The sequence below is a fragment of the Cuculus canorus genome, chromosome 7 (genome assembly GCF_017976375.1).
Source record: "Cuculus canorus isolate bCucCan1 chromosome 7, bCucCan1.pri, whole genome shotgun sequence".
Lineage (NCBI taxonomy): Eukaryota > Metazoa > Chordata > Aves > Cuculiformes > Cuculidae > Cuculus > Cuculus canorus.
Genome location: NC_071407.1, coordinates 12,468,985 through 12,493,854, shown reverse-complemented (window position 1 = coordinate 12,493,854; position 24,870 = coordinate 12,468,985). Strand labels below are relative to the sequence as shown.

Sequence of the window (24,870 nt, the reverse complement as noted above, 5' to 3'; positions counted from 1 at the left end):
GCAGTGAAACTGATGTGATCTTTTGGGCCATTTAATGAAAATAAAATGAGGCAGTCACACTTCAAGAATTCTGCTTCACAATTTCCAGACTCCCAATACTTCTCAATAAATTGTTGAATGATTCTAACTGCAAACATCCGGTTACTTCCACCTTCAGTTGTTCAACAGACTGCAATGCATGTTACCTACCAAACCATGTACTGCAATCACCCAGTGACGCTGACACACTGCATTATTTCAGTTCCCCTCTCCACTGAGTAATACTGTAAGTATGTTTTCAATGAAGACTTCCACCATAAAAGATTTCCTCCTTTTTACTTTTGAATTTACAGGAAGCACTGTGTTGAGCCGATATTCAAAGTAAAAGACAACCAAGAAACAAACTACATTGAAGCCCAGTTTTGCTGGTGTTGAAGTCTGTAGCAAATTCTTATTTAGATTTTGATTATTGATGGGGCCATCATTTGTGCCTGCTAACCTTATTGATGAAAACTGGTTTTATCAATACATATTCAATAAAATTGTTTTTACACATTGATAAAGTTCAAAAAGCACAGCTTGGGATGACCTGAAATCACTGCTTCTCTGAATGGGCTTATTGACTTCGGAGGATCATCACTTTTGCAAATACTCGCTGATACCAGTAAGACCTCTCAGAGACGATTTTATTCACCATTTCTATGCCCCAAAACTCTAATCATAATGATTTAATTCACCAATTTTAATCACAGTCTAATCAGCCAGCAGGAAGCTTTGATTTAAGTAATCAACGTTAATCTTATTTTCCATTTGCATTTTTCTAGTGAAAGGTTCATTGGTTCTTATTGGTTAGCAAATCTGAAACATGTTTAATTACAGCTGTATTTTATGCTTTTCTGCCAGTCAAGATGATACAGTATATCTTCATACCATTATTTCAGCCTAGCATGCATTCAGTTAAATCCAATAATTGAACATTTTTCTGTAAGATGATAATGAATGAAAAAAAATATTGAATACTAGACATTACTTTATTTGTGATTATTGTTGCATTTGAATAGAATTTAGAACTCAAAATGTGTAAAATGTAACAACTGACTTTAATACTTAAAATTGTTTAAATTTGCTGGATGCGTAAGTGAAAAGCACATTTTTCAAACTAAACTTTGAACTAAGTAAGTATTAAGTAACAAAAATGCCCTTTATAGGTAGTGAATTTAGTTGACTAAAATCTTCAGAAATTCTGAACAAGTAAAAGCCTACCATTTAACTCTTCATTAACTCTTCATTAATAGTGTGGGGGGAAAAAAAAAGAAGAGCAAATATTCCTGATCTTTAAGCTCCAGATGGTTTCTCGAATTTGGATATGCTGAATTAGTTAGTTAAATAAAATGGAAGTGTATACCCTCTCCAGTTTGAAGAGGCTACAGATGTTACATTTTGCATTAGCTTTTCAGCTTCTGCTGGTTCAGTAGCTCAACTTTTTAATTTAGGCAGTAAACCTCTAAGTACCTAATTTATTTGATTTAAAAACACTCGATAAATATATAAAAAATATATTATAATATAGGTGACATGATTTTGAGTTTAGTGTTAGACAGGGTTCTTTTAGACCCAGGGATGTTAATTTCAATAAAGAACTGTTGTAAATAATCTGATATGATCTAAACTACTTGATATGAACTAAACTATTTGATACTCTTCATTGTAGAGTGCTTTTTATTTTTTTCCCCCCTGTCCATTTTCATATGATGCAAGTAGGAGCTGACAGGGATATTATGGCCTCATGTAATGATGCTTCTGTCTGGCTTTGCCTGGGAAGACTGTAGAGCTTAAACTAGAGTTGCACTTGGAGTCTATATCGGTACAAGTCCGTCGAGTCCCGAACTCCACCAGCTGAGAAAACAGCGTGAGAGAGAGGTCATCATGCTGTGATTTGCATCTCAGGATCTTCTACTGTCAAAAGTAGCACTTTCATTATTCACTGAGTCTTTGGGAACTTTTCTTCCAGTCCAATTTCTTTCTGAATCTCCATATTTTTTTTAGCATGGGATTCCAGACCTTGGTTTAAACCTGGCAAGGCAGAAACCTGCTGTGTGATTCCTAATGATCTGATTCAAGAGAGAGAGATGCAGAGAGGGTTAAAAAAATCAAGTGAACCTTCCTCCCCGATCCTGTTCATGGATTTTGAACGCTGGGCTAGGGAGAGGCACACGACTGTGTCATTCAAGTAATTCCATGTGCTGAAATTTGACATAAGAACTGTGGCTTGACTAAATATATAGCTAAATCAAAATACAGTAGCTTCTCACAGGTGAAAATGAACAACAAAGGAAAAACGTCCAGAGTAACATCTTTTTCTCAGGCAAATGAAACTGGGTGTTCATTGTCATAGCAATTAATAAGATTCTTCAGACATAAGTGAGCTACTTAAGGGGATGTTGCTTCTGTAAGCAGTGAATTTTCAGTAAAAATTTAGATAGTAGTGGGACTCATATGATCAAAACTTCATGGAGTGTGATTTAATAATATTCAGATCTATGTTTTAAAGAAAATGCAGTGGAGTTTTTGTGGTGTAAATTAACACAGCCTGAATGCTGAAAATGTTTGCTATAACCTTGTCCGAAAGAAAAGGCAACCGGTGAAGAAAAATATTGTGAATCTAAGCATGAAAAGACATCAAAATACATTTTCTTAATTAACCAAAATGCAAGCCAATTAATTTTTAATTTGTTGTTGATTTTCAACCCAATTTAATTTTTGTAATTTTTTTTATATACTAGGAGCTTGAAAAAGCCTGGAAAATGGTGGATGCAGCCTATGAAAAGGAACAGAAAGCGAAGGAAATGATTAAATCACTGCAAGAGGAAATTGCACGCCTAACTAATTTGGTGAAGCAAAGATCTGGTCTATCCACAGAACAGGAGCACAAGTGAGTTTTTCCCAGGAAAGGGGAGAGCCTGATCTGATTTTCTATCATTCTACATCTTGTTTAGCCATTTAGACACTGGAAAACAGAGAGGTGTCTTTTCTGCATTTTAATTTTCTCATGAGTGCATATTTATTGGTCTATGCGTTTATGCAGTGAGCAAGTACAGAATCAGGCTCTGAGCGAGTTCATTCAGCATTGGATTAAGCTGAAAATCAAATAAAAATCAATTTTATGCATTTTCTCAGTATCCGTCATATTGTTTTATCTGACAAGCATCTCAACATGCTCTGTCTCTAAGAAGAGGATTCTGTCAACATTTTCACATGTGATGGCAGCAGGGTCAAGTAGATAAGTCAAGGAAGGAGGATACTCAATTTCTCTTTTGTTCCCAGCTTTATTATGAGGCATTATTGCTGTTTGTATTCTTGCTTGTATTTATACATTTTCAAGGCTATGGATTTTTGTTACTAAAACCTTATGCAGCTGCTGGCACAGAGGGATCTAGTCTCAGGCGCAGCCTTTAGCTGCTACAGTGTGCAAATTATAATGATCCTCGGGAGCTGCTCAAAAGCCCCCCAAAAGCCAGCATTCATAGTATTAGGTTCTCGGACTCTATTTATGCTGTAAGATTAAGTGTAAAGTCAAAGAAGAGATTAAGTGTATAGACCCTATGACCTGTGCACTTCCTATTGAGATTGCTAATGGCTGGCCCAGCTGGTTCTGGCTTGAAATTTCCAGACTTTATGAAGTGTTTATGTATGTTATGTATTCAGGGTGTGTATGGGGCATGCTTATCTCCGTTGCCTCACGCATTGTATATCGAGGCTGCATAAACAAGACTTGTGTCTGTGAACAAGGCCTTTAGTGTGCTCAAACATTTACCCTCCTAAGAACATGCCAGCACATAAACCACCTCATTGCATGAGGAATCCCTTACTCCACCTTTTGGCCCTGAAAGGCTATGGACCTGTGTAACAGGTTTTCTTGGATCTAAAAGCTTGGTCATCAAGCCTTACACTAGTATGACTGTCCATGAAGACAGCTCTCTGTGGCTGCTTTTTGTATGTTCCTGCAAGAGCCGGGAGCCATCCCTTTGCCAAGACCTCACTTCTGCCATTTCCAGCTGCTGAGACCTACCTGCTTACAGTTCCTTCTTAAATTTCCCCGTGCATTGCATTCCCTTCCAGTTCTGTGCTGAAATACTCTGTCCAGTAACAAGGCCATGGGACTAGACAACTCCTTTGTAGATTTTCAGCCCTATAGGGCTGCAGTCTTTTAGAACAATAAGGCTGTTTTTTAAGGTTGAACTTGAACCCAAACTGCTTGGCCTTTCTTTCAGATTGTAAATGTGTCCAATTGGTGAGTCAGTTTTATTCCTCCGTTACGTGACTGTAAGACATAACCCGGTTAGGAGCCCAGTCAGGTAAACTGCAGAAAGACTGGGTACAACAATGCAACATTTTTGGTCCCTTAGTAATTTTGCAATGGACAGAGAAGGAAATTTGCTCCTTGTTACCTCTTTGGAAAATTGAAGGTTTCTTCCGACTCATAAGGAGAGACCCATAAGGATAACAAGAAAGAGTGATTTATTGGACTAGGTTAGATTTTAAAGCTGCCTATGTTGATGGTGACTGCAATCACAATAGATAGAACATATGATTCAATTGACCAGCAGAGTCTTAATCAAAGAGGAGTTTAAAATGAAATAAGATACTTCTAAACTGTTTTTCACAAAATATCTTGCTTTGGCATAGAAGGAAGAACAGAAGGGACTGTGACACTGCTTGACTATTTTTCCTTGCTTCCAGTATCCAGGATTTGCTGAAACTTCAAGAAGAGATAACAAAGGAGCGAGACCAACTCTTGTCAGAGGTTGTGGAATTACGTCAAAGTCTAACTCAAGCCACAGAACAGCAGCAGGAAACAGAGAGAGCAAAGAATGAGGCAGATCAATCCATTATACAGGTCTGTACATATACAGGTGATGATTTTAGGCTTTGTCCTGAACCATTCTTCCCTCTTGCAGTTGATCTCCATTGACTAGTATGTTACTACATGCTCTTTCACAGCTCAAACATTTCAGGAGTGCTCAGAAAGGAGTTTGTGATGGATGCTTTTTATATTTTTCTCTACTTCTAGGCTATGTCCTTTGCAAAGTGTATTGTCATGTACCAGCTGCTTCCATAGCTTCCCGATACCCTGAATGAGGCCAGCGTTTGCCTGAATCATAGTTATCTTTCATACTAGAGATGTGGGGGTTTTCTGCATTCTAAACCCTTATATGCCTCCAAAGAACCACTTAGAACATAGACCTGGAATGGAAATGCTTTGCTGTAGGCAGTGGTTGTCATATGATGCCATACTATCATTTTTAATAATGTATCAAATTCTGACTTAAAAGCTAATCGGGCTATTTTCTGCACTACTTCTTATGGGAAGCTTTTCTGGAACCTCGCTTTTCTAGTGGTTAGAGACCTCCTACTTTATTCTTCACACTGATTCCTGCCTACTGTTTTTCAGTTTAAGTAATTTTTCACCTCACCAGTGTCTGAATGGAGCAGTCATATTCCATCTCAGCTTTGGTTTGTTTTGTCTCCTCTTTAAGTTAGGTTCTCTGTTTTCCTGACCATATGCATAGACTGTTCTTTACTGATCAATATGTACGGCTTCCTTTAAATGTGTTTAGCAGCTAGAGGTACAGACGACTGAAGATCAATAGGATGCTCACTAAATGGGGAGAAAGTAGAAGAGGTTGGAAGATGAGATACAGAACTCTGATACATCAAAATGAATAGAAAGAATAGAAGACTTTAAAGTAGAATATAAATGAGAGCTGGAGCAAGATAAAAGTAGAATGCAAAAGCAGAAAAGAACACTTAAAGAACAGAGACGAGAGAAGCAGCATTTAACTTACAATTTTATTAATCACAAATAGGAAAGTAATAATCAGCCTAGGTTTCATGCACGGAATTAATTTCTATTTCTAAAGCAGATGGTTGGGAATGTGTTACAAGAGAATATAAATCTTTGCTTTTCTGACAGCATTGTGGGCATGCGAGAAAAGGAGGAGGATTGAAACTCTCGTCAAAACTTATCGAATCTTGCCAGCGTTAATCTTCTGATACTCACTTCATCAGCCCTTAAATTTATGGGATTTTTGCAGCATTTGTAACCACCTCCCGTTCTCCCGGTATGAAATTATTCTCCATTTCAGACTGCTTAAATGACAATGTCTTTTTGAAGAACCTGTTGAAGACATCAATTCTGGCAACTTTTCAGCTGTGGGCTCAGAGAGAAAGGAATTTTAAGGCGAAGAACATTTTTCAGTTGCTGGTCCCTGGTTGAACTGAATATTTCCATGTGGATCAGCCCCCTGTGGTTCCTCTCTGCTGATTCTGCTCCATCATATTTTTGGGGAGAGAGAGAGCAGAAGTCATAAGACAGTCCATTTATGAGAGAAGCTCCTCTTTCAAAGTTTCAGCAGCGGATCTTTGAGAGCTGAAAGACCGAGAACAGTTGTGGAAAAGAACACTGATCTGACATCTCTATGTTTCAATTTCTATCAGTGTAATAAGTGCTTCTGCTGGTGCGATAGAAAAATCAAAATAAAGAACCTTGCAATACAACATCAAGCTCAAGTTAGTTTTAATGCTGCATGCCCCTCTGTTCCTCTCTTGTGAGACCTCATCTGAAATACTGTGTCCAGTTCTGGAATCCTCAGTGTAAGAAGGATATGGAGCTGTTGGAACAGGACCAGAGGAGGGCTACAAAGATGATCTGATGGCTGGAGCACCTTCCCTGTGAGGACAGGCTGAGAGGGTTGGGCTTGTTCAGCCTGGAGAAGAGAAGACTCCGAGGAGATCTTATAGCGACCTTCCAGTACCTGAAGGGGGCCTGCAGGAAAGCTGGAGAGGGGCTATTTGTAAAGGCTTGTGGGAGCAGGACCAGGGAAAGTGGGTATAAACTGGAGAGAAGCAGATTTAGACTGGACATTAGGAAGAATTACTTCACTATGAGAGTGGTGAGACACTGGCACTGGTTGGCCAGGGAGGTTGTGGCTGCCCCATCCCTGGAGGTGTTCAAGGCCAGGTTGGATGGGACCTTGGGCAGCCTGATCTGGGGTTGGAATAGATGATCTTTAAGGTCCCTTCCAACCCTGATTATTCTATGATTCTATGATTCTGTGCAGAAAACTAACTTACAACTGAAAATACACTTGTGGCACTGCATCTCCAGAAGACTCCTTTTGTCTGAATTGCATCAGACCTTTCTGTGTTGATGAACTGACCAGTGCTTAACAATTCTTATCATCAATAAATAGATTCATTTGTGCAGGATTTTTTTGCTCAATCAGTAGAGGATTTATTTACTTCTGAAAAGACCTGGCATATTCCATGTAGTAGTGGGTACAGTGGTACAGAAGCTGTGGTTTTCAAAATCAAGCATAGTAGAGGGAAAGGCAAGAGGCCTTATTCCTGAATAAAGGGCAGCATAACTTAACTTTTGTCTTCTTGATTATTAAAGCTTCAGGAAGAAATCCAGATGCATCAGAATGAAGCATCACGAGAGGCTCGAAAGAAGGAAAAAATGGAGAAGGATCTGAAGGATGTTTTAGCTGAACTGAGTAACAAACAGGCTGAGATCGAGAATTTACAGCAACATATACAGAGGAACAAAGAGGAACAACTGAAACTGGAGCAGCATCTAAAAGAGCAGAAGGTAGGGTACATGACACTAAGCTGGGTGGAAGCGTGGATCTGATGGATGGTAGGGAGGTTCTGCAAGGCGAGATGAACAGGCTGGACCGCTGGGCTGAGACCAGTGGCATGAGGTTTAATAAGGCCAAATGCTGGGTCCTGCACTTGGGGCACAACAACCCTATGCAGTGCTACAGACTAGGAGAAGTCTGGCTAGAAAGCTGCCTGGAGGAGAAGGACCTGGGGGTGTTGGTTGACAGCTGACTGAACACGAGCCAGCAGTGTGCCCGGATGGCCAAGAAGGCCAATGGCATCTTGTCTTATATCAGAAACTGCGTGACCAGCAGGTCCAGGGAGATTATTCTCCCTCTGTACTCGGCACTGGTGAGACCGCACCTTGAGTACTGTGTTCAGTTCTGGGCCCCTCACCACAAGAAGGATGTTGAGGCTCTGGTGTGTCCAGAGAAGAGCAATGAAGCTGGTGAGGGGGCTGGAGAACAAGTCTTATGAGGAGCGGCTGAGAGAGCTGGGGTTGTTCAGCCTGGAGAAGAGGAGGCTGAGGGGAGACCTTATTGCCCTCTGTAACTACCTGAAAGGGGGTTGTGGAGAGGAGGGAGTTGTCCTCTTCTCCCAAGTGACAGGGGACAGGACAAAGGGGAATGGCCTGAAGCTCCACCAGGGGAGGTTCAGGCTGGATATAAGGAAAAAAATTTCACAGAAAGTGTCACTGGGAACTGGAATAGGCTGCCCAGGGAGGGGGTTGAGTCACCTTCCCTGGAGGTGTTTAAAGGACGGGTGGACGAGGTGCTGAGGGGCATGGTTTAGGGATTGTTAGGAATGGTTGGACTCGATGATACAGTGGGTCCTTTCCAACCTGGTGATTCTATGATTCTATGATTCTATGATACACTGTATTCTCCGGGTCTAAGATCAGGGTCAGATTTCAAAGTAGGAATAAAATGGGTTTTCCTGAAAGGAGAGGGAGGAAGATTATTTCAAGTCAATAAATTTTAATAAATATTTATTTTTATATAAATATGTAAAGCTTGCTGACAGATTTCAGCTAGATTTCCTCACAGAAATCAGTAGTGGATTGCAATGATATTGTTCGAGATCATCTTGAAAAGATCACAGCAAATGAGACAAAGTCTGTGAAGAGCACAGACTTTGGATGATCTGATGACAGTACTGGTGACTGTCAGGTTGGACTTCTGACATATATTGCCAGTTTTGCTGCCCTGATTGACTATAGTGCCATTGGTAAAGTCGTTTTACCTCTGAAACCTTCTTTCTTCTCTGTCACAATAATTTTTATCTACCTCTCAAGCTTGTGGAATAGTTTCTGTGAAAGGGTAGAGAACTATCTTCATAAACCTTTTTGATTGATTTTCAAAAACTTTATCTAGAAATGTCCTAACATTGTGTCCTGCAAGTGTTTGAATTTTCAGGTTTTCAGTCCATTTCCCCTGACTTTGAGAAACTCTCAGAGAAGCAGTTTCTGTAAATGGCAGGGGAGATCTCATCACTGTTAAACAGTTCTACCTCGAGGGAAACTTCTTTAGGAGTTGTGTATATCTTGTAAATTTATGGCTTTTATGGCTTTTTCTTCCCTTCAGGTCCCTGAATTTCTGAAGGTAGAAGTCCGTGACAATTTTTTGTCAACATAGAATCTTAGTAAAATACTTCACTTAAAGAGATACAGATAAGACCTGATATTTTTCTGAATATCACTGATTTGATGCAACCGATTTGTAGTTGCCTGTGGTGCCTGCTCTTATTCTACAGCTACCATAGGCTTCATCCCACCCATGTCCAAATCTCAATAAGAATCATCTGAAACGCAGTGTTATCTTGATGTTTGCAATACAAGAAACAGCATTCCTTATTTTTACATTGTCTTTACTTCTTCATGCCTTCAGAAGAGGGACATTCCACTTATCTTCCTTAAATGTTTGTTAAGGTCATAGTACAGATTGACTTCATCAGTTTATCACACACTAATGCTTGAAGTGAAAAATATTGTGGTTGTTCTTTTCTCACTTATGGAGTAATGTCTGTTAGAGTAAGTCCCATCAAGCAGAAGAAAATAGGGTCAGCTCCAGTATTGAAGTATATCTTCTCCATAGAAACTATGGAACTGCTGTTCCGGGCTTTTGACTGAAGACAAATTAGAACGGAAAATGATTGTGTCCTGGTCTCAGCAAACCATGTATGCAGAGAATTACTATCAGCATATTACTGTAGGATTTGCTTGCTAAGAAACAGAGCTTCCCTGCCCTCTGATGACAGAAGTAATTTGAATCTCATACTCATTTTCAGTAATTATATGTAGCAAATTGTGTTATGTGATGCTTGCCAAATGCCTAACAAGAACTAAATATTTATCTACCACCTGCAAGAGAGCCCTGCTAAGCTCCCAGAAAATTGGTGCTGTGCTATTCATTAGAAATTATCATTTCCCCTAGTCAATATGAACATGTATCATATTTCGTATTAGTAATTTCATCAGCAATGTAGAGTGGTTTTTAAGGAGACAACAATCTGTGGCAGCTTTTATCTCCCGGGGAGACAGAAGGTTCTGTCTTCATGTATATGTAGATATTGTAATGAGATTAAAAAGAATTAATAGGATTGTTCTTTAACAGATCTTGAGTGAAAAAGTTGGGAAGGAACTTGAGCAATTTCAGATGAAAAATAGTAAGCTCCTGCAAGAGAAGGAGCAGCACAATGTGGTGTTTGATGAGGTGATGAAGGACATCCAGCAGAAGACAACAGAATTGAAAGTAAGTACCAGAAGGTGCACACATCCTGTCAACTGTATCACTGAATGCAGTCTTACCACTTGGAAAAGGGATAACCTCAGTTCTTGTACTTATAGCTCCTGATGGGTAGTTTTGGGGGAAATCAGAGGATTTTTTTAGGAATATATCTGGCTGTCATTCTTTCTGTGGCAGTACCACAGTGCAGCCTCCAACCCTGTCACCTGGCAGTGTAGCACCTGTCCTGCTGGAAGAGCTGTGTTTCATAAAATACATAACCCAAGATACTCAACACACCATGTCCATAAAGGGTGCACGGCACTTTTGACAAGCATAAGGTCTTTTTTTTCAGATTGTGAGACCTTCAGGTAAGAGCTGTGACTTTCTTTTTTAGGGAGATTACTATAATCTGAATGTTACCAAAACCCATTGAAAAATGGTAATAAATAATAATGACAGTGTCCTGGAGGTCTTCCGCTGAAAGGACCTGCTTCCAATGTTAAAATTTCCCCCCACCATAGTATGTCAGGGAAGTTAAATATAAGTAACCAAGATGGTGTTTACTTTCTTATCTAAGTGATTTTCTTGCCTGCATTTGCATTGTTTAGCAGTTATTTTCTACCACTTAGAAGCGGTTTCAGTTGGGGAAGAATTAAATGATGCCTGCATATACTTTTTAGGGTATTTGAGAGCATTTGTGATAAAGGGTAATATATAAGTGTTAGAGGTTATTACTCTGTCTACCATGTCTTGCAGTTTGTATCATTGCTGGGGTTAAGACAGTGAACATTAGAAAATTCAGGTAGATAATCATTATCTTACCAAGATTTAGTCGAGTATAACCAACTCATCTAAATAAAAGGGTTGTTTGCCAATAGAGACCCTTTTTTTTTTCCAAATGGAAACTGTTAGTCAGAATGATAAAAACTAACCACTGACAGATTAAAAGCTCAGTTCCTAAGCAATATAGCACAGAAGAATCTTATTTGGATCCTTAATGGGCTGTATGATAGGAGCTTGTTTTCTGTTGTATTTTGCTAAGCAGATGGGAGGTTATTTTTTATTTTTTTTTTCTGAGAAACAATTTAGTGTCTTTTCCAGGTTATCTGGGTTTATCATTACTTCTAGCAATACCATAATTTTTTTTAAACCGATGAACAATATGTTCAAATGTGACTTACATTTGGGGCTCTAGAGTGTCAAAAGGGGGATTTTGATTCTATAATCAAAGTTGATGGAACTTGTGTCATGCATATGGACTTGTGGGAACAAACAAATAGATACTGCCCAGTTAGTAATTAAGCCAATTATTAAAGCATCTAAGAGCCCCAGCCATGAGCTGAGATGTCCCTTTTGGAGACACAGTGCTTGCAGTCTCAAGCTGCAGTGTGCCGAGTGCCTCCACTATGGTGTTGGGCAACCCGAACTGTGAAAGTATTCATAAATCCCTTGAAGGTTATTGTCAGTAACAATTGAGGAGATTCACATCCTCCCAGAGGATACTCACCTAGCAGGATTCACCATCTTACAGAGTCAGTTTCTGAGGCTGTAACTGGAACACTGTGGTTTGTCATGGCTGTAAAACCTGAGTGGCACTGAATTATACAAGGGAGTTGTACTTACATCTTAAAAGGAAAGACACAAATTTCTATTGTGATTATTGGTTACGTTTCCTGGTAACCAGTTCCTTAATTTTTATGTAGTGTTTTGATTTATTATTTTCGCCTCTAATTCTATAGCAAATGAGATGAACTCTATGTTTTGCCTTTTCTTTAGAACCATAAGTTATAAAAGAGGAGGGAATAACAAATACCTGCTATTAGGCATATGAAACCAGACCACACTATAAACATCTTTTTCATCACAGTCACTATCCCTAATACTTCAGAGGAAATTAGAGCTACCCATGTTTAATCTGCAGGACTAATTGGGTAGTGCTGTGTGGGGTTTGCAGCTGGGGATTATTTATTGATCATCTTCAGCCTTAAAGCATAAGATTTGATTATCGTTTTCCTTGCCCTAGCTGGCTTTGTTTAAATTATTTTAAATGCCAATTAGCAAATTATCTTCTCTCAGGTGACCCACAGCACTTATATCTTTGCTTCCTGAATTTCATTTCATAAGTATGCACTAAGTGCAGAGGTATTTTCTTTCTGGGAATGCTTTCTCTTCTCTTTCCTTTTTGTTGTTTTTGTAGGCCAGAGAAGATGAAGTGACTCAGCTGCGCCTTGAAATTTCGAAGTTGAATAAAGTAAGAGATGTTCTCCAGAATAAGCTGCGTGTTGCAGAGGAACAGAAAGTTGATGCAGGACATGAGAGAAACACTCTGAAAAATAAAATATCTGGACTGGAGAGAGGTAGGTATCTAATTGATGGATGGATCTGTCTTCTGAGTTGTAATTTATTCATTCAGGGTATACTCTCCTGTTAGGATCGTTCTCCTTTTGTGTCTAGTATGAGACTGTATAAATTGTAGTTGTAATCTACAGCAGCATTTAGAAACCTTCTAGGGCTACAGAATTATCATACTCTAACATATGTGGGGTGAAAATAAAACAGACATAGCTGAGTTTTGTGGTGTGCCAGTTTGTGTCATGTCACGTAGATTCATCCCCAAGTACATTTATTGCTCCTACACTGATCTGTGTAAGAGGAGCAATCTTGGATCTTACTGAAATCAGACATGGTTGGGACGCTTTTTTTCTTGCTTTAATTCTGCTGAATACTTAGAGCCTGGAAATGATTAAGTGCAAGCAGGGTGATAAACTTAGTCCTGGTATGTTTGGGACTTCAGTGGTCAGCTTTGATACTCGAGCTTTATAATATTTAAATCTGGCAGAATGTTTGAGTTTATGAGACGCTGTGTTTTGGGGCAGAAAAAAACCCCTTTGCTAGAAACTTCATTTGGTTCAAGTTGGTGAATACTGTCATAAATGTATCTCCCTGCTCTTCCTTGTTTCTAGCTTGCATCCTGGAGGCACTGCATGTATGAGATATATGGATCCCTCCATATAAATGCACTTATGGATAGTCATGCATCTGGCTTTTCATGGGTGTCTGTGAGGGTGGAAGAGCTTTCCCACAAGCATTTTGCTAGTACTGCTTAAGGTCATGTTCTGTTTGCAACATTTGACGCATCTTACCCTTCCAAAGTACTGCATTTCATGAGTTGCAATGTTAGTGCAGTAGGTTTTAATTAGCTTTAAAATATGGGGAGAATGTGTCTTTGACTTTTAATAACTTTTTAATAGCGCATGTCTGGTGTGAATCTTGACACATGGCAAGTAGTTTTAACTCCACTAAGCCAGTAGAATTTCACTGTTTCAAGGGATCTCACATAAAGAAATCGGAATAATTCTGAAAGTCCTTGTTTCTGAAAGTGCCTAGGTTTTTGGGCGCTCACATTGAAGCTTTTTCAAAAGCTCTGATTTTCAGTGTACTCCATGATTTCTGAAAATACAAGTTCTTTGTGATATCTTGGTTTGAACATCCAACTATAATAAGTTCTCATACCATTAATTACTGTGCCTGAGTTCTTCTAAGTACGCAAACAAGAATTAACATCACTAGCTGATACCTGGGGTTGCAAAACCTAGTCACAGCTAATTTAACTGTTCAGACCTTTAAAAAAGTCAGCTAGGTTGTTTCTGCACTTTTAACAGCTCTACTGTTTGAACCCAGCGTTTAATCTTTCCTTTTTTTTTTTTTTTTCTCTAGAGGTTGAAGCTACTAAAAAGCAGATGGAGATTGACAAGAAAGCTATAAATGAGCTTGTGAGGGAAAGGGATATGCTAAGTAAGGTGAGCTTGCACTGGTATAATAATACTGATCAACAAATCTAATGGCTTGGGAATGAAATGTCTGTATTTTAAACACCCACACTGACACAAAAATGTTCTACAATAAATATTGTTAAGTAAAGCATTCAGGTTTCCTTAAGTAGATGCTTACATTGCTGCTTTTCTGTGCATTGAAATGACATTAGTACCCATAAACACTCAAGAGATTTCTGAGTTTTAATATATAAGCCATCAGGGAGTTAAAAAATGCTGCATGTGTTCACCTTTATTGCAAGCCTGTTATTTGGTATCCGAAGAGTTCATTACAATTGTGATTTTTATGAAGTTTAATATTAATCTAGTCAAACTAAGTCTTTGATAGTAAAAGAACAAACTGTAATGTTGATGCATCATGTAGGAGCTTGGCAGGCTGTGTTAATACTAGTCCTTGCTTTTAGGTCCATTTCTCATAGTGGCCGTTTTCCATCAGTCCAAGGTTCTTGTACTGCAGGGTAGCATCTCATGTTTATGTGCATTCCTGAAGTGTAATCTAGTAAATTCAGTGCTAAAAGAGTATTTCTGAGGAGCTTTACTTGGTATAGATTCACTGCTCTGTGTACTGATTTTAGCAGAGGCTCAGATTTGTCAGGTAGAAAATACCTGGTTTGTATAGGGAAAGATTCAAAGGGAGACCAGGAGGCAGATTTTGTAAAGATGGTATCTTGGTGTTTTCTGTTTAATCCTTATGTATAATCTTAAATGAAGCTTGGTTAACTTATGGTTTGAACTTGCTATTTAGGGCACAAGAGGGAAGGATATTTGGCTTTATTATTTATGTCACTGGCTATTGGCATGCTTTACAATCCAAATGCCTTAAAGCTGGTAAGGTTTTTCCAGCCATTAGTTACACCCACTTGTAAACAATCCTATAGTTTTTTTTTTTTTTTGTAGTGCAGACACTAGCGTTTTAACTTCAAATCAGAAAAAGTACTGTTCAGTGGCTCTGCTAGAGAGTTTTTTCAAAATCAGATTTAAGGCTCAAGTATTTCAACTGGACAAATTAGATAAGGGGTAATAACATTGGAAGTCCATGATCCACTTAGGCAATGGTGTGTTGCTCTCATAGTAGCGATGGTGTTGCCTTTTCAGCTTGAGTAATTATTTTGTGTTCCCTGTAGAACTTGCTCAAGGCTACCAGTGCCACTCAAAAGCAGGTACAGTTGGTGAAGCTCCATGAACAGTCAAAGAGAAACTTGGAACAAGAGATCCATGGTTATAAGAATGAAGCTCAGAAGCAAAGGAAGATTATTTACCAGCTGGAGAAGGAGAGAGATTGTTTCATCAATGAAACCAGTGAGCTCAGACAGAAGGTAAGAGCAGCTTTCTGTGCAAATGGTTCTTTCCTGTCTTACTCTCAAAACTCTAAGGATAGCATATTAATTTCCTAATATACTGGTGGGAGAAAGTTTAGATCAGTGGTCCTCAGAGAGTTTATAAATATTTCTTCTTGTCATGCATGTTGCTCTTTACTCTTCTAGGTCTTTCTGAGGGGAACATCATCAGTAAGTGTGTACTCTGAGAGACTTGGAGTACAGTCATGTATTTCTCCTATGTAGCAATCATTTGGGAAATGAAATTAGGGCTGGAGTTCGAATCAAGGACTCTGTCTTCTTATCCCACAACTGAAACTCTGATATGCAGTTGGAAATTACTCTTTGATTGTTCTGCCTTATCTGCAAAGGACCTTATCTTGCACACTACTGGTGTCCTCAAATTGTGTTGAGGCCAGTGAGAGCTGACGGTGCTCAACGTATTTGTGAGAGACTCAGCACTTTGAAGGATTACTCCAAGTGTGTGAAAACATCTGGACATGTTCAATCCGGTCTGCAAAATAGAAGCTTTCCGGGAACAACTGCAGAGAAACCTTGCATAAAAATTGTTACATGCTGCCCATTATTGAGAACATATTGAGAACATACCTCCTTTAATTCTGGAGGTATAGTCAGAAACATGGTTGTAATACCTTTCATTAATTACTGAAGATCACATTGAGGGCCCCTTCAAGAAGCATGTTAATTTACTGGGATTAGCTTTCAGGCAATTCGCAAGTATTCGCTATCTTTTCACTTTAAAATTATCCTTTCCAACTTCATGTGACAAGGGCTTTTAAATCATTTTTTTGCATGGTATGTACTCCCTTGTCTGGAATACCTTTTATCATTTCCTTGGTGTAATATTCCATGAAAGCGAGATTTGTCTTTGCCAAAGTTGTGTTTGCATCCTTCCCTCATAGTGCATTTCTAACTGTATAGATATGAGTTAAGAACATTGTAAACTAGGGCCAGGGAGTAATTTGTAACACAACTACAAGGCTTTTGCTTTCAATTCTGATGAGGGTTGCTAACAGCATTTTGAGGATAAAAATGATAAATGTTTGCTTGTTTACTTTTTCTTTTTTCCCCTGGTTCTTTGGTTGCAAACTTTCTGTCGCTTCTAATAAGATGGAGCCTCAGTTAATGGATTATGACACTTGAGCTGTTTGTATAGTGATGGCTGCATTGTGACTGCAAGTTTCCAAAGGACTTCTGTGGCTCGCTAAAGGGAAATTCCTGACTCTGATTGCCAGTGAAAAGCAGCAGGAATGGTTCTGAGGCACAGGGGTATGTGAGACAATAGCCTTGTCCCAGCAGAAGTTGCCTACGTGCAGTTATTCTTTCGAAGGATAAGATGGGGCAAAACATAGAGTAAGAGGATGACATAGGATCAGGATTATTCTGTCCAGTAGGTAATATTTAGATTTACTGTTGACCCATGCAGATGGGTAACTTGAGAAACTTTCAAAACTACAGGAGTTGTCTAATAGATGGTCAGGAACGAGCTACTGATGGGCAGTAATCTTATGGGCGGTCAATGCGCCTCCGTCACCTCTTGCCATGAAGCTGGCTCTGAAGGAGCTTGCTGCACACCTTCTGAATTGCTTAAGAGCTGGTCAAGAGCCAAGCTCATCTAAGTCCAAAGACTTCTTGGAACTTGGGCAAGGCAGGCAGAGCTGTGTTGGCTCTGGAAGCTGTCTGGTTATTTACTGCAGGGCAGAATCAATAAAGCTGCAGAGTTCTTCTTTCAAAATAATCGGTACTACTGAGTAACTGATGAACAGAGTCAACAAAATTATATCCACCACAGTAAAAGATTTTAGTGGTGAGAATTCATGCTAGATTTGCCCTTGTAATTATTGGACTGGCTGACTGCTCATTTATAGCATATTTAAGCCAGAGTCACTTGTGGAATAGTACTACTTCTAGATTAGCCATCACACAAGAGAAAAATCTAACTCTGCACTTTGTTCTGTAGCGTGGCGTTACTTAGCTAAAAAATGTTGGTAGAATATTTCTTTTTTTTAATAGAAATTCTTAGATTATGAAATCTTAGTTTCCCTGTGGGATGTTTAGACTGCTGAAAAGGAAGCAGTGAAATATATCTTTCAGTCTCACTTGAAGTGTTTCCCTGTTCCCTAGCTGTGCCTTATGGGAGATCACAAAAACAGTCACTAATATGGTTTTTTTTTTCAAAAAAAAAAAGCCACATACAATGTTAAGGCTACAGTTTAACAACATATCTAACAACATATTAGATATGTTTAACAACATATCTAACAACATATATTTAACAACAAATTAAGCATTCTTTCTTTCTTAATTTCATATAACTTTTGGAAAACCTAATGCTCAGCACATGTATCATTAAGACTCTGGCAGTGCTTCTTGGGGTGGTTTAATAAATGTAAGCAAATAAGGGGCGCACCATTACCGAGACCTTCAGAAGTTTCACTGAACTAAAAAGGTGACCAGGCATAGATGATAGTTACGTGTGCAGATAAAAAAGAGAGGGTACATAAGAAAACTCTGAGTATCTAATACTTTCTGCCTAGCTTTTGCCCCTTCGTTGCCAAATGTGAGAGGTGTAGTGTGCTATCAACTGCACCAGAACTGAGGATGCTCAGCCTCCCATAGGGCTCTGTTGGGACACGTTGTGTGCATCTTTTTGTGTTAATAAGGGAGCATTATTTAGGTTTAATCGTTCATGGAAAGCAAAGTTGATGTCCAGTCTGTGAGCGCAACTCTGCAAGCTTAGTCCACGAGCTGCTTGAAATTATAACCAAGTAAAGGACTTGGAAATGCAGTGACCTACTTTCAAGTTCAGCCTGTGATCACCGTAGTGCAGAGAGTAAACATACCTTATTGATTTCTTCTCTCTGCTATTACTATTGGCAGGTTTTTTTTTTTAACAGAAAAGGAAAAGGCAGGAGTAGTTTATGAACCAGGACTGTGTTTTGTATTGCACCGTAAGCAGTTCCTCTGCAGGGAGGATCCTCTGCAGTCAGCTATGAATGTGCTGGAAGTGTATTCCTGCTGCTGTAATAAAAGTTTCTATATTTAGCTATCTCGGATATTCAAAGTTGGTTGGAGGTACCTGGTAGAATGATCAATTAATTATGTTCCTGTCGCATAGTTAGACCTCGCAAGGCTTTACTGCTAAACAAGGGATGACACTGTCAACTACAAACTTTGCAGTTGTCGACTATTTGATGCAAACTGTTTTTTTTTATTATTATTCTGCTTTGACATATGAACATAAAGCTTAGCTCAAACATCTGCCATCAAAAACAGAGTCAGGAGAACTGGGTATGAAGTGCAGTCCTAAATGGACTTCTTGCCTGGATTTTGTCCATGATTCCTCAGCTTTTTCTTTAATGCTTGTTTTATTTTTCTGATTTTTTTTTTTTTCCCAGCTGTAAGTGGTGCTATTTTCTGCCCTGCGCAGTGGACCTGAAAAATTACGATCCTGATGTGTGTACTTCTTAGTTTTCTTTAATTTCCTTTAATCTTCTTTGTTTTTAATGCTGGATTCTGTCTGAATACTGCTTGTTTGTGCTCCTTGGCTTTCAGTTTTGTGCAGCAGGAGGAAAGTTCTTACATTTAAAAAAAAAAAAATAATTGGGAAGCCCATCATAGTGATTAGCAACTACTTGTATTTTTCCTCCTTTAAAGTAATAATTCTTACGTATTGTCAGGGTGATAAGTGTTTAATGAAATTGTCTATAGAACTTTGTATCTTTGTTTATTGATACTGCATGTGATCATCTTTCTACAGTCGACAATGCTCCATTGTCTTTAGGTAATCTTCACATCGTTATTTCTAATTCTTTCTAGAAGCAAATAATGGCAATTGCCTGCTTATTTAGATCAAAGAAAAGTTAAAATAACTTTTTTGTTGTTGTAATTATATATCAACAGTTTGTGATCATCAACAATTTGTGCTCATGTACTCCTTTTTAAAAAAAAAAAAAAGTTGGGTTGTTAGAATATGGGAGTACTTCCAGGGCTTCTTGGGAAAGATTGTGTGTTTATTTGTCTTATTATACAGCTGACATCTCAAAAACCATGCAAAGTCTAGCTTTGCCCTATAAATAGCCCAAGGCTATTCTTGATGAAATTTGTTTATGTTGATTTTGTTGAACCTGCTCAGTGGAAATATTTTCAGTAGCTTTTTTTTTTTAAGATTAAATAAGTGCACATCTATAAGTTTTGATCTTGAAAAACTTTCAGTATCAGATTAAAATAAAATGTTGTCCCACATAAGTGATCCAGAAAGGTTAAACCTGTACTTGGACTGAAGTGATTTTTTGGCTGTAGCTGAAACTTCTTATCGCAGGGATTTGAACTTGGCATCTTAGAAGAAAATCACAAACTCTGCTCCATCCTTATAATCTTGTGATGATGGTTTAATCGTGTTCACTTCCTTTTTTTTTCTGCTTCAGGTCCTCCAGCATCAGAAAGATATTGAAATACGGGAAATGCAGATCTGTGACTATGAGAAGAAAATAGAAGAATCTATGATTAAATTAAAACAGCAACAGAACAGCTATGAAGCTGTGAAAACGGAGAGGAACCTTTACAATAAAAATCTTATTGAAGCTAAGGTAGAATGATTTGGTTTTCCTTGTGTTCCTCTCTCTACTCTTATTGGTGTTTTCCCAGACCTAAAATGGCAGAATTGCTTTCTTTATTCCTGTGTGTTTGGGGAAGTGAATGTTTTGGGTCTCTGACATTTTATGTGGACAACTTGTATTTGGATTGGAAATAGGAGTCCACAGTCATCATGTGGCAATATCCCCGCTTCAAACCATGCGTGAAATCACAGTACACCGGAGCTACAGAATCATAAAAATCCTGTCTGAGAAGGAACTTGCTCCTTTTCATCCTTTCTCCACTCTGTTTTACCCCTTTAGGAGTTGTCTGGGTGTAGAGGAAATAGGGTGTAAGGGGAATAAGATTGCCTCCTTTAGCCCTGAATGCGTATGCACGGTACTGTGAATCATGATTTGGAAAGCAGAGGGAACGCATTCCCAGCTGAAGTGGAATTTTATGACAGAACTTAATGCTTCCACCTCGCTTATTCCTTTCGGGGAGTGTAATTTTCCACAGATAATGATTCTCTCCATTCATATTTCTTCCTTGGGGGTCTCACTAACAATAGTAGGGGAAGAGAACAGATCCCTTTAGGATACATTTTGTTATTCTGATGTAAAGACCTAAAATACTACACAAATTCTATTGCAATTGGCAGCATCTGGGACCTTGGATGGCTCTGATTTACAGCTTTGGGTTATTTCAGAATAAGGATTTATAACACAAATATATATAGGAGATTACAGATTTATACGCTGTTTTGAATATGTAGGTGCTTGAGAAGCAATGAACTGTCCAAGTTCCTATCCAACTGTGTAATTTGAATGAACCATTCTGCCATTTCTATGGAAAGCTTTTTTGGGACTCTTGCTGCTCCCAAAAAATCTTTCAGGTGAAAGAAGGGTAAAGAAATCAAACACTATTTTTTGTTTTTCTTTAAATACACAACATAATTTGCTTACTGATAAAGGACCAGCATCTATGTGCTGAGTTATAAAATGAAGCAATGAACTCATCAGGCTTTTCAGGTTTTGAATGTTATATGGTAGCATATACAATGCTGTTTACGGTTGCAGTTGTTAGAGGCTGGTGTTAAGCTTTTAGTAACCTAGTAGGCTTTCCATGGAACTACTTTAGCAGGTCTTGTGTGAGAAGATAGCTGACTTGAAAACATCTTTTGCCCATGGCTATATTATGTATAGCAGTGAAAAAATGCTGTTCATAATTCAGTAACAAGTCAGCCATCCATGGAAAAAAAAAATGAAAAGAGGGTTGTGTTAAAAATTATGAAAAAATGATGGTAAATTCTTTTTCTTTGTGGGAAGTAAAACCAACTTGCACAAGCTTGTTTAGATAAAGCTAGATATGTTTTTTGATTGCCTAATATGGAAAGATCCCATTACCTACCTTGTTAGTGGTCTCCAGAATACCATAAGTTTCAGCTCAGTAAAATCTCTCTTGGAAAAGGCATACTGGCAGGCTGTTAATAGGAGATATATTTTTTTGATGCTTTTATCCTTGGTGTTTCCTTTGGTGCTAGGAGCTCATTTGTTTAAGCAAGTTGATTAGGAGACTTGTTTGCAAAAATTGTGTGTTCCTACTGTTCTTCACTGATTACAGAATTAGAAATGTATTTGGGTATTTGGGCACCATATTTAAAATCTCATCTTTTACAATATTGAGAGATTTATAGGCTATTTAGCAAAGACAGATTTTAATATGACTTTAGCATTCACGGGAGTGACTGAACATGCAAATAGCTGGGCTTAATGGCATATTGCTACACTTTTTTCTGGTTTATTTAATTTGCTAAATAAGCATGGAATCCATGGATTTTGTTGCTGAAGTTTGTCAGACTGCTAATCGGTATTTCCTCTGTACTGTTTGTGCAGATTATCATGACTCAAGATTGTGCTTGACTATAGGCAAGCATTTCATGCAAGAAAACATCATTTATTGGGAAATAAATCCACACCTATGGTGGACGGTGCTGAAAGAGCTCTAAGCTACCCTGGCTTTGTACTGGAACATGTATTCACATGAAAGGTTATGATGTTTTCTCTCTGAGGTGGCAGCCTCTGGCAGAGGAGTGGTAGCTTCTAAAGCTATTTTGATTAGGTCCAGCAGATTGTGTCTGTCTAAACATTGAATTCATTAGCTTCCTTTTCATGTCCCAACATGTGCTGTCACAGCAATATGTTGAAACGGATTCTTAATTTCATAGGGGCAGCCTCCTCTGTGCTGTGAGTAGAAGTATTCCTACTGACTGATCTCTGAGGCTTTTTGCTCTGTGTTTTGAGCTTAAAATAGAGGCTACGTAGTTTGATACCAGGACTCCTCAATTTCTGAGCACGCTTTTTCCCTCTTGCACTTATGTGCAAGCTAAGTACATAAGCAAAATGGAGACAAGCATTTCCTGTACTCCCTTGCAGACGTATATGTATCTTACTTACGGGTGTGTTCATTTGCACAAAAACAGCTTCTCTCCAAACATTTGTACCTAACTCCATACGACTGTATTGAAAAATACATTACTAGAAGCATAGAAACAGATGGAGAGGATCAGAATCTTACTAATGTGGATTGACTGCGAGTTCTTAGCGTGTGTCCAGCACTTTAAATTAAATGTCTTGCTGTCCTCATAATTGATGGTCATTATTTTTGTCAATGAATCTTTTAAAGGCTTTTTTACTGCAACATCATGCTGGCATAAAAAAAAGTCATTTAATTAAACTGCCTTTTTTTTTTCTGCTGGATTAAAAATTAATGTTTTGTATGTACAGCAGATCTTCTGTCAAGCACTGTCTACATTTTCCAACATCAAAATAGCTTGAACTCCCAATCACAAAACTGCTCTTTTTTTATCCCTCTCTGGTCACCCTTCTGTCCTTTTAGGATGAGATAGTAGAAATGAAGGAGAAACTGAAAACTGTGACACATGAGGTGGAACAGCTGCAAGAGGACATTGCAGGCAAAGAAGCAGACCTTGTGAAAGCATATCTGGAACATCAGCAAATGGAGAAGGAGAAAGACTCATTGAAAGTAAGAGCTTTTACACATGCACCAATCTTACAAAGCGTGGTTTCCATGATTTCACAGACTGCGTTGTATTCCTGAGCTGTGGTAATTGCATTGCTGTATTGTAATGAACTCTTCTGCAGTTGAATCACAAGATCTCTGTACCCGTTGGAGGTATTAGTTACATAAATATTCTGTGTATCTGACAAACTTAATCTCTGCCTATAATCAGAAAGGTCTTGGATTGTCTGTTGGAAGCTTTAAATCTCATGGTGACTGAACATTTTTACTAAAGAGTTCCATTTTGCTTGCAGTAATGTGGATTTGGGGGATAGTCTAATTCTAGCAAACTTTTTAATATAGATCCTCTATAATTCAAGCTTTTCTTCTAAAAAACTTTTTGCTTTCTTCTTTTTTCAAGTGTGAACCCCACTATATTAGACTTCATAATCTTGTATTTCTGTGTGCCTAGCAAGCATTAGTCTTTTGGGAGTTAAGCAGCGCCTTTTAGCAAGTTCCTCTGCAAAGGAAGTTATTTTAATATTATGGTATAAAGCAGTGAGAATCTGCTTTAAATCAAAGGAAATATGAGTTTGAAGCTGAGGTTCTTCTTCTCAGCCCTGGCTGCAGCCCATCCTTAGATAAGCTATTAGATTTATGGTGATATCTCAACCTAATTTGCTGTGCTTTTAAAAGACTTAAGGAGTCAGCAGCTTATTTTTTTCTCTTCACTAAGCATTAGAAAAAAAACCCCAAATCGGGAAACAAACAACAGCCCTCAAAAGGAAAAGTCCCCTGCCACTTCCCACAATATTTTCTTTTGTCAGTTTATTGCTCTTCTGCAACAACTCCTTGAGTTTTCAGCCCCTCTCAGCACATTACAGTTATGACAAAATGTCAATAGACCTTTGTAAAAAGGTGATGAATTTGTGTTCTTGTACCTGATCTGTCTTGGAGTTGTTCTGTCAGTGATATTCTATTGGCCAAAGAGCCTCTTATTTTCCAGTGCGCAGCTTTCTGCCTTAATTAGTCTCCAATTCTGCCTCATCACCTCAGAACTGTCTGCCATCCATTTGACAAACAAATGATTGCTACGTGGTTTACCCACTCAATTATTCACTAGCAAGTGTGTCCATACACTGACATCGCATTACTGACTAGCTTCAGGGCATTGTGGTCTACCTGAGTGTCTCTGCTGAATACTAAAGCAGAGGAGAATTCAAAGTGGGAGCTGACTGACATGGGCACAAAAGAACCCAATTATTTGTGCAGCAGCTCGGCTTCAATTTGTCCTGGCTGCACTGATGTGAAGGAAGCAAGCTGTTCCCAGGAAATCAGTTTAAAGAATGTGCTAAAGCTTGAAGGACTCAGATTCATAGGAATGAGATTATAAAGACATTGTATTTATGCTTGCCTCAGCTGGCATAGAGGAATTAAAAATGTGTAATCATGGTAAATGAAACGGAGGACTCTTGATCCAGGCTCCATTAAAGCCAGTGCAATGCCATCTTTTGGTTTCAGTTGGCTTTCATACAGGCTTGTGGATCAGACTAGTTTGACAAAGCATCCAAATGTTGAAAAAGTACATATCTGAAAGCTGCTAAGAACTATGGCTCTCCAGGTTTGAGCTGCTGTCAAGTGCTTTTGTATATTTTTGTGGATGTTCCTGCTTGTCTCTTTTTTTTTTAAGCATTTTCTAGTAATCTGGGTGTAAAACCTCCAACTTGATGTTGTTTC

General features: G+C 38.6%; 1 protein-coding gene across 1 annotated transcript in view; it reads left to right on the top strand.

Annotated features, from left to right (window-relative positions):
- The window catches only part of CFAP58 (cilia and flagella associated protein 58), a 64,770-nt gene that overhangs the window by 9,050 nt on the left and 30,850 nt on the right, over positions 1-24,870 (top strand). The window contains exons 3-11 of the mRNA XM_009555497.2: positions 2,763-2,911; positions 4,720-4,876; positions 7,436-7,630; positions 10,254-10,391; positions 12,565-12,724; positions 14,085-14,167; positions 15,325-15,516; positions 19,965-20,126; positions 23,011-23,157. Coding sequence (XP_009553792.2) covers positions 2,763-2,911; positions 4,720-4,876; positions 7,436-7,630; positions 10,254-10,391; positions 12,565-12,724; positions 14,085-14,167; positions 15,325-15,516; positions 19,965-20,126; positions 23,011-23,157 — 1,383 coding nt within the window. The remainder of the gene's footprint in view (positions 1-2,762; positions 2,912-4,719; positions 4,877-7,435; positions 7,631-10,253; positions 10,392-12,564; positions 12,725-14,084; positions 14,168-15,324; positions 15,517-19,964; positions 20,127-23,010; positions 23,158-24,870) is intronic.